The sequence below is a fragment of the Triticum dicoccoides genome, chromosome 2B, assembly GCF_002162155.2.
Source record: "Triticum dicoccoides isolate Atlit2015 ecotype Zavitan chromosome 2B, WEW_v2.0, whole genome shotgun sequence".
NCBI lineage: Eukaryota > Viridiplantae > Streptophyta > Magnoliopsida > Poales > Poaceae > Triticum > Triticum dicoccoides.
Window position 1 is genome coordinate 25,197,520 of NC_041383.1, and position 10,674 is coordinate 25,208,193.

The 10,674-nt window shown below is 43.6% G+C and overlaps 1 protein-coding gene across 1 annotated transcript; it reads right to left on the reverse strand.

Moving 5' to 3' along the window:
• Positions 1-1,704: 1,704 nt before the first annotated feature.
• LOC119366901 (probable carboxylesterase 2) lies at positions 1,705-2,855 on the reverse strand. Its single transcript, XM_037632585.1, has 2 exons — positions 2,628-2,855; positions 1,705-2,483 (listed from the first exon to the last, which is right to left on the reverse strand). The coding sequence occupies exons 1-2, from the start codon at positions 2,821-2,823 to the stop codon at positions 1,786-1,788; spliced, it is 894 nt and encodes a 297-aa protein (XP_037488482.1). The 5' UTR covers positions 2,824-2,855; the 3' UTR covers positions 1,705-1,785.
• Between the last annotated feature and the right edge of the window lie 7,819 nt (positions 2,856-10,674).

Genomic DNA, 10,674 nt, shown 5'->3' on the forward strand with positions numbered 1-10,674 from the left:
GAAGCGAGCGGAGTGGCCAAAGCGCCGCACCTCCGAATTGGTGGCTGGGAAACCTAGAGAGGGATCTAGGGTTCCAAGGGGAAGCCACAACCATTTATATGGTTGCGCTCCTCGGACAGGCTTGGGCTGGGCTGCTGCCTATGGAACGGGCTGGGCCGCGAGCTGGGCCCCCTGCCCAACTGCGATAACACCTGACTGGGCCGCCACGATTGCCAGCCCTTCGGATGGGCCAACTAGCGTCCCAGGGGCCCAACCCAACACCGCCCCTGGCTTGTCGCCCCCAACCCTAGGACAACCAGCGCTCGGATCCGCCGGAGCCGCCGCCGCCGCAGGCGTCGCCCGCTCCGAGCGGAGCTAGTCCGGAGCAAGCTGCAGACACAGGCCCGCGTCTGCGAAACCCATGCTGCCCCGCCCCGCATGACCCGGCGGCGCACGCGGCCCCCTGCCCGCGGCGAGCGCAAACCGTCGTGCGCCACGGCCACCGGGCGCAAAAGCACGCTGGCGCCCGGCCTTGAAGGAGCCCCCCAAGCTCCTCCGCGCGCGCGACAAAGTCGCTGATGGAGCACGCCGAAAGGCCGCCCGCCGTTGACCCCGCCGCCGCGCCCACAAGCTCCTTCGCATCTTCACCTTCCGACTCCACATCGAAATCCACATCGGCCAACGCCCAAAAACGGCTCCCCGACCAGCCAGCCGCACCCAAGGCGGGGCCGGCCGACCACCTGGACGCCTCCGGGTCCGCTGCCACCGCCCCTCGCACCGAGACCCGAACGCCAGCGCCGGAAGCAGGCCCGGGAGCGAGAGCGCCGCCCCTGTCGCCAGAGCCACCCGCAGGGGCAGTCCGTACATGAGCCGTTGCCATCTGATCATCTCGAGCTGGGATACACACAAGGATGCACATCTGGATAGAACGATGCATATTCGAGGGAAAAGAAAAGAAAATACTGACAAAAAGAGTAGCAAGTTCATGAGAAGAACGATGGCATGAAGTTACCAAGCACCACGTCAGTATGAACTGATGAGTTCATATGAAAAACAATGACATGAACTTGCGAAGCACCAAGACGGTACGAATTGAGATGTTGGTCGGACCTGCGTGGTATAAATCATATCTCGTGAGTCCAGAGAAGGAGAAGAGAGAGAAAGAACATCATGAAACAATACCAGAACGGAGAAGGAAACTAGGAAGAAGGGGAATAGTAGAGCTAAAGTGTCTAGCAAGGTATGTAACAGAACGAGGTATGTGGCATACGAACAGGCAGAAAGACATATAACAGCTCCGGGAGAAAGTATTTGCACAGAGTAAACATGTATACTGTCTCGTATTCACATGGATAAAATAATCCATAAAGCTTCGAACCAACTTCGCTATGAACTTGTGTCCGGATCACGGCACGTATAAACGGCTGGAGGCGTTTCCGCAGGTGCGGGCCCGCACCTGCATGCCCCTGTGAATCTGCGCTACAGATTGTAACAATCCAGACACACAAAGCTCGCCTTGATCCACAGAAAGCGTGCGCTATATGGCAGATAGTGGACAGTGGCCACGCGATAAGATCGCAAAACAACGACTTCACACGCAACATGAACTTGCACGTTTCTAGCACATACAATGTGCCAGTGCAATGCTTAAAGCACTTGCACGACTATAACCTGCATGCCCACAAACTTAACAGTGAAGCAACAAATAAAAGAGTACATTTATTTTTGACAGGAATAAAAGAGTATATTTATTGAGGTACAACAAGATTAACTTCAATATCCATCATGCTTTTGAATTTCCATGTTTTAAAGAGCTGCGCGGCATAGAGATCTGGGATCACTATGGTTCGGTGATGGCAACGTGGCGCGATCGTTAATGAAGTGCACAACACGATCCATAAGGTCCTTGCTGGTCGCACGCAGCGGCGCGTACAGGTGGAAGAGATGATCCTCGCCCTCCGTCTCCACCACGGTGAGGTTGCGGTCAGTCCACCCACACTTCCGCATTCTGGACGCGAACCGGCGCCCCCGGTCACGCAAGGTGTCTCTCCCTGCAACACATACCATTACACGCCTGCAAGTCAGCAACGCGATCTCCTCGTCCGGAGGATTGATCCGGGGATCGTCGTTGCCAGCCTGGCCCGCCGTCACAAATGGCCATAGCTTGTCCACCAGCGCCGGCGGGTACATCACGTCACCGTCCGAAACCTTCTCGGCGGGAAGCCGCTCGAGTCCCCAGAGAAATGGATGCACAATAACCAAGCCCTCAATGTCCATGATGCTGTCATCATGTGTGGCGCGTATAGCCATGTGGTACACGATGTTGCCACCAGCGCTGTCGCCGGCGAGGTACGTGCGCCTGGGATCTGCATACCCAGCGAGCCAAGGGTCGGACAAGGTGGCCACCCACCGCAGTGCAGCCCATGTGTCATTGTAGGACGCCGGCACGGGATACTCCGGTGCCAGACGGTATTCCACAGACACGATGAGCGCCCCTGCGCTTCCTGCGAGGGAGGTGGCGTAACGGTGGTAGGTTCGAGAGTACGCACTCTGTGTGCAGAAAGAACCACCATGGACATAGACGACGAGGGGAAGCCTCGTGCCCGCCGCGGCGGCTTGGGAGGGAAGAAACAGGCGTACCGACACACCGGTGCCTTGGTCGATGACGACATCCCTTGTTGCCACCCCATGGCTGGTGGCTGGATCCGCTGATGCCGGCACGAATGAACTCATTGTGAACCGCTCGATACGGCCGTCCTTGTACTTGCGTATTACTGGATAGAATTCAAAGTCCACCTCGCCGTCGGTATTTTTGTGCGAGCGATAGCTCTTGTTTGCACTCATGGTGGGCTAAACCTGATATATGTGTTGTTGAGGTACTTGGCTACGTACAAGACAGAAAGCTAGCAAGCTCTATTCTACTTCGTTCGCTGCTTCTGTGGATTTTATAGCCTTCCAAAAGGTGGAGTTATTCTGTTGCGTCCTATCCTCTATAATTCTCTACATCCACGCACGATGCAATTATTTAGTGCACCATTACTGCTTGATACCTAGGGTCACCATCTCTGGTTGATGATTTAATGCACCATTAGTTCATGCGTTGGCTGGTTGATAACTTAGTACAGTCAATTTTTGAGAGCATATATCTGGGATCATAGTTTAATGCACGTGCACCATTAGTTTAATGCACGATGATGCACGTGCTAGCTTGTAGAAAACCATTTTGGTTGATACGAAGGATCGCCTCCATAGGTCAACTAAATTGATGCTTCTGACTTAAAAATGTATTTTTGTAGATAAACAACTCGTTGCAATCTTAACAACACATATATAATTATGGAGCACAACGTTCACTCTACGGGCACTATTGTTGTCTCTTCATGTGTCAGCACTCCCGCTGGTTGGCCTCCAAATCAAGAACAACGATATGGATGGAAAGGCTATCATTTACTAGTTTGTGGAAAATCTTTCTGGTTGATACGTGTGATCACTATAGGTCAACTAAGTTGATGTTTCTTGCTTAAAATGTTTCTTTTATAGATCAACAGTCCTCGCAATCTACAAAACACATATAATTATGGTGCACGTGGAATTTATAAAGAAGAGAAATAACTATTTTGGTTGAATGATGTTTTTAAAATTAAAGTTGAATCAGTCATCTAACGTCCTTACTGCTTGAGATTATCATGGCATCCCTAATGAAATTAACCTCACAAATAGCTCAAGGGAATGACGAGTCCGGGTTAGTTCACAAATAATAATTAAACAGATCTACTTGTTGTATGTAAATCATGGCAAGATGGAATAAAGGTAGCTACATCAAAGGACACAATCATAGGCTCTCTTGATCAAGGAGAAACCGAAAACTATGCAATCCTATAGAAAATACAAGAGTTGCACAAGGATCTTCCGGAAAAGATAAACCGGCGATAGTACTCGGATTTCAGCATCCAAAAACAGCTCCCCTAAAAGTCAGATCGAACCTCTAGGGAGGATCTCGTCTCCTAGAAACCAAATCCACGAAAACCATCAGAGAATGACCCCTCCTAACCAGGGGAGAAGGCCAAGGAAAAATAAGCAGGGGAGGTCCCCTTCCTCATCTCCTCCGGTGTTGCCGGAACATCGCGGGGGACATCTCCACCACCATCATGAACAACTCTCTATGTAATCTGTCGATGGTGATGAGTGAGTAGACCCAACGTGGCTGAGGGTTTGTGGTAGTAGCTATCTGGCATGTATCATTCTTTCTTTATCATATCAATTGCCTAGCTAAAAGGTATGAAAGAAAGCTTGGGGTTGTGGGTTTGGATGTTGTTTTTAGCTTTTAAAACAATCATTTTTGTTATTTGCGAGAATCATCAAAATTAACAATGCCTAGACAAAAAGTATTAAAGAAAGAACTTGTTGGCGGCATCCCATAGTGATCCTTTTTATTTTTATTTGGCTGTGTCACATTGCTATGCTACTTTAGCAAAAAAAATTCTATTTATTTTAATAAAGTGTCAATTTATGACATTAGCTTTAATGTTATGATTATCTTGGAAGTGTTGTTGTGAAACTATAGTGTTGCTTCTACTAGAGAGTGCTAAAATCTTTAAAATTCATAGAACAAAACCACATATGTCTAGTATTTATGTTAATTTTTGTACAAAGTTTCTGAGTTACACAAATATTTTTTAGTAATTACACCTTTTTGTGCTGGTCTGTTTTGACAAATTCTTGTGCAACTTGCCTGCTTGCTATAGGATTGCATAGTTTTTGGCCCCTTCTTTATCAAGAGAGCCTATGATTGTATCTTACTGTATCTATGGTTATAGCATGTTTCCATGATTTATATACAACAAGTAGAGCTATTAGTGATCATTTGTGGACTAACATGACTTATAGTTTTGTTTGCATGAAACTTTAGTTTATTAAGGATGTAATCACAACCAAAAGAATTTCATGATTGTGCTTGCGGATGCCAGATGCACCCCCACTTTATTTCCAAGAACACTCAATAGGCAAATCTTAAGGGTGCCCAAGGCACCCCAAATTTATCTCAGAAACTCAAAAGGAAAACCTTGGGGAGGCCCAAGGCATGACATCCCTATTCTTCAACGACCCTTTGTTGTATGATCCTTTAAACCCTTTTATCCATCCATTTCTTTTCACGCCCCTATCTTGGAGCATATTTTTTTAATAAAGTGTGATCATCACTAAAAGGAAAAGAAACATCTGTGACATTTTGGCCAAAAGAAGGTACACTTCCATGACAAAAATGGGGAAAACACGTACTGTCATGGATGTGTTGACAAACTACTATTATGAAAAAAAATTAAAAAAAATCATCTTGGGCAGGTCAGTCGCACACTTGGTTTCTGTTCTTTGGGCATTCCATGATAATAATGCTCCCCCTGGAAGTGAGGGTGAGAATTTTTCAGCAATTCCTCAAGTGGGTTCAGCCTCTCTGTGTATACTTCATATGGTTATTTCATACAGGCTACAAAGAACAAGGTCCAATAGCATGTGGCGGTGCATGGCGACGAGGAACATGAGGTACTATTACACTAATTCGAGGCACACTTCGATCCATCGAGGATAAGCAATCACACAAACACAAACACGACAACAAGATTTCTTAACGAGGTTCATCGACATTGCTTCATCCCTGTGGCATGACTACGGGCACTCCTCCCCGTATACCAAATCACATGATGCAGTCGACGGTAGTCTCGGCGAGACCATCAGATAGGTCCTCAATCACCCATCACGGCCCATCCAAGCCGCATCTGCCACTGGCGACTAAACAGTCCCTATCGTGATCTCTCTCTAGCCTGCCGCCTTACTCTAGTTTATATGTCTACCTCGCTTTCCCTTATATAATTGGCCCGGTTTACATAGTTCGACTCAAACATGGAACCCTCAGCTAATTACAAGTCCAACTGTAGCACAACTCGTACATATATATTCTACACATATTTTTTTAACACTCGACCTTGGAGAATATATCCTTGCCATCATGCATGAACCTTGGTGTACCTTGGACTTGAACATTAATCATGATCTTCACTACTACCTCCTTGATTTCACATGGCTCCACCATCAACTGTAGCCCCTCCGTTTTCTTCACGACAGTCAAAGCTCCAGCAAAAATTAAGTTCTTCTGCACTCTTGTTTTGTGTTATCAACTTCCAGGAGTATTCGTCCAACCCCAGCACACACTTACCATAAAGTCACCATATACGACAACACCGTTCATTACCCTCATAGTTTCTTTCCTGATGTGCGTGAAAGTGAACAACTCTCATATTGTATGCCACATATAATAATCATTTGAACTCACCATCCTTACTATTGCTGATTGGATTTCTAAACTTGAACTAATTCTTTGTTGCCCTAAGTCATCTTGAGTCAAATTCATAGTTATCTCATCCCGTTTTTGGATAGTATTTTACATGTCCTGCATCTATAGCTCTCTACCTTCTACTGCACTTGTCATCCACACTTTGCATGTGCACTGAACGCCATAGAATATACTGATGTGTACTCCCAAACTTTTGACGTTTTTCAGATTTCCACCACTTTCTAAGATTCTTCATGCTCAACTCTCATCCATCTGACATGTCAAACTCGATAGATCAAGCCACCAACTTGAACCTAGAGTTGTCCAACACTACTAGAAATTCCTCTCTACACTTCGCCTGACCACCAGTGTCATGATATGTCATCGTGTCACGTGCTTACCGAACGGCTCGCTATTATCACTGCGTCGAGCCTCTTTTGGCTCAATTGGGTATACTTTGCCGCGAACCTACACTACCTCAACTCCACTACAGAGAATCACCAGCCATCATCGATCGATGTCGAGTTTCACGTATCCCTCGGACCACTGGATCACACCCCGAACAACATATCCCTCCCTCCCCCCCACCCCCCCCCCCACGCTAAAATAGACTTCGACTCTCTGGATCTTTATGCCATAGCCCCTCCATCAGCTGCGTGTCTCCATAAAACTCCACCTCCAACTTCAACATAACTCCATGGTAGATGATCAGCCCACCCTCACGACCGTTGACTACAAGCTCTCATTTGTGTATCGTCTTGGATCAAACCCCCACTATCGCCATGTCCCCCGGGACTACACTGTTTGTTGCCACGCCTAGAAGTTGGCCAACATCAGCATCACGCTTCTATGCCGTTGTTGCTGAAATCACCGCCGTCTTCAATCCTGACCGACATCACTCTCTATACGCCATATTGTCCAGGCCGCACACCTTATAGGTTTGGCCCAACCCTGCGTAAGAAAAAGAATAAAGAGGCCAAGATGGCAGCTTGTGGGCCCATCCGTTTGCCATTACAACAATCCATCATGAAAGCCGTGAGGAGATCTCCATTCCTATTTTAGTGCCTATAGCGCCAATCGCGTTTCCTATTTAGCGCTGCAGGCGCCCGTTTGTATGCATTTTCGCAAACTGGCGCCTGCAGCGCCTCGTGCTGGGCCGGCCCATGTATGGGTGCCCCAGGTTTTTCTTCTTCTATTGTTTTTATAACGCAAAAAAGAGATATAGCAGGTTTCCAACATGAGACCTCACTCGTCCTTCCAAGCTTGTGTTACCACACCGCCACGCACCAAGTACTGATAAGTTTCAACCTTTCCCTTCTTTTATTGTCTATCTTTTTTTTCATTTTCTTTTTTTCATTTCCCTTTTTCCATTTTCCTTTTTTCATTTTCCTTTTTTCATTTCCCTTTTTTCATTTCCCTTTTCCCTTTTCCCTTTACTCTTTTCTGTTTTTTTTTCTTTTTGTATGCCCCTGCATCCTTTTTAAATTGATGAACTTTTTTTCAAATTCTATGAACAATTTTGAAATTCTATGAACTTTTTCAAATTCGGGGAACCAATTTTCAATTTCAATGAACCTATTTTCAGTTCTGATGAACCTTCTTCGATTTCGATGAACTTTTTCAATTTTTTATGAACTTTTTTCAATTTTGATGAACTTTTTTTAATTTCCGGTGAGATTTTTCTAAGTGAATGAACTTTTTTCAAAATCAGCGAACTTTTTTCAAATCCGTGAACTGTTTTTTCAAATTTGATGAACTTTTTTATTCAACATCGATGAACTTTTTTTAAATTGGTGAACTTTTTGTTCAAAATCGGTGAAATATTTTCAAAATCGATGAACTTTTTCCAAATTTGTGAACTTTTTTCGAAATTTCATGAACTTATCCTAAATTTTGCGAACTTATTTCAAATTCGTGAAGATTTATCAAATTCACGATTTTTTTTTCAGTTTATACAAACCTTTTCAATTTTGTGAAATTTCTTCAAATTCACGCTTTTTATATTGTGCATTCATTTTTCATTTTTCTTTTCATTTTATCATAAAATAATATAGGTTGGTATATAATAAGGACTGTCCTCAATATAAACAGTATGGATAGGTCAGCCTAGTGGCTGTGTGCGAATTTGACCGCACAGGCAGTTAGGGTTCGAATCCTGGCTTTACCAGATTTCTGGTCTATTTTTGCTATGTAACAACATCGCTGTGCCTCGCTCCCTTTCCTGGGCCGGCCCAGTTCGCGGCTCGAATCAGCGCTCGCAGCGCTGTATAGGAGCTCCCAGCGCCACTTGCCAATTCCTATTCGGCGCCCATTGCACCACGTATAGGCTTATTTGCAGTTGGCGCAGAACCCTCCAGCACACATCGCAGGAATGGGCCGGCCCATCCGCCCGTTTCTGTTTCTTTGTTTTTGTTTTTAGTTTTTTAACTGTTGACCGTTTTTAGTTCGCAAACTGCTTTTCCAAACTCATGAACTTTTTAAAATTGATGAACGTTTTATCAAATTCATGATTTTTTTCTAAAATCGCAAGAAATTTTCAAAATTACTAAGATTTTTCAAATTCATGAAATTTTTGAAATTGGAGGACATTTTATCAAATTCGTGAACTTCTGAAATGACAAACAATTTTTAAAATAATTAAGATTATTAAAATTCATGAACTTTTTCAAATTGGTGGACGTTTCATTAAATTCATGAGCTTTTTCTCAAATTGCAAGAAATTTACCAAAAAAATATTTTCCAAATTCATGAAATTTCGAAAATTGGTGGACGTTTTATCAAATTTATGAACTTTTTCCAAAATCACAAGTAATTTTCAAAATAATTATGATTTTTAAAGGGAATGTCTATTTGACATTTGACTGTTTTTTAATTTGAAAACAGTCAAATGTCTTGACCAACCAGAGAATTACAGCTGTACTCGCTGGCAGATCAACAAAAAGGAAAAAATAAGCACCTAAACGGGTCGGGTAACCGACTAACCCGGTTTGCCCAGCACAGCTAAACCGCCACCAATTCAGGGACCACAACAGCCGGAAGCTTGCAAACCACGCAAGAGGCCAAACCCCACCCCCACCTCCCCCAAAAACACCCCTCCATCCTCAAACACAAGGCATATCTCGTCCTAATCAGATATGGGACGCCAATGGGACTGGGAGAGGCGACCATGACAGATCAGGGAGGAGGAGATCGCCCAGGAAGGGAAGAACGAAGAGGAAACACAACATTGGGTGAGGGGGATGAACCTGCTGATCACCAAGGAGATCAACAACAAGATCCACAGGTCAACAACTCTCTCTGCATCAACTCTCTTTCCCCTCTTAGGATCTCACGTTGACAGAAACATGAGAATTCCTTCATCTACAAAAACAAAGGAGCATAAATCAACATCAGAAAACATTCATGAACCTGGTCAAGAATTGCACTGTCCCCATGTAACTAGTCTTGTATCCTATAAATTTACAGTGAAAGTTCCTCCTAAATTCCAGTGCACTAATGGTTCTATACCATTTGAACTAATTACATTGCAAGAACAGGAAATTTACTGTGTAAAATGCTCCTAAATTCCAGTGTAAGACAAAATGAAGTGATTACAATGCAAAAACAGAAAAAAATACTGTGTGAATTCCTCCTAGATTCTAGTGTAAAAATGTTTCTGGACAATGAAGTAATTACATTGCAAGAACAAAAAAATTACAGTGTAGGTTCCTCCTAAATTCCTGTGTAGTTTCTATACCATTTGAAGTAATTACATTGCAAAGAACAGAAAATTTACTGTGTAAAATGCTCCTAAATTCCAGTGTAAAAATGGTTCTAGACAAAATTGAAGTAATTACACTACAAAAACAGAAAAATTACTGTGTGTATTCCTCCTAGATTCCAGTGTAAAAATGTTTCTGGACAATGAAGAAATTACATTGCAAGAACAAAAAAATTACAGTGTAGGTTCCTCCTAAATTCCAGTGTAGTTTCTATACCATTTGAAGTAATTACATTGCAAAGAACAAACAATTTACTGTGTAAAATGCTCCTAAATTCCAGTGTAAAAATGGTTCTAGACAAAATTGAAGTAATTACACTACAAAAACAGAAAATTTACTGTGTAAAATCATCCTAAAATTCCAGAGTAAAAATGTTTCTGGACAATGAAGTAATTACATTGCAAGAACAAAAAAATTACAGTGTAGGTTCCTCCTAAATTCTAGTGTAGTTTCTATACCATTTGAAGTAATTACATTGCAAATAACAGAAAATTTACTGTGTAAAATTGCTCCTAAATTCTAGTGTAAAAATGGTTCTACACAAAATTGAAGTAATTACAATGCAAGAACAGAAAAATTACTGTGTAAAATCATCCTAAATTCCAGAGT

Coding starts and splice junctions, on each gene's coding strand:
- LOC119366901 (XM_037632585.1), bottom strand. CDS start 2,823: ATGAGTGCAAACAAGAGCTATCGCTCGCACAAAAATACCGACGGCGAG. Junction 2,484..2,627: donor CGTCATCGACCAAGGCACCG/GTGTGTCGGTAC, acceptor CCTCCCTCGCAG/GAAGCGCAGGGGCGCTCATC.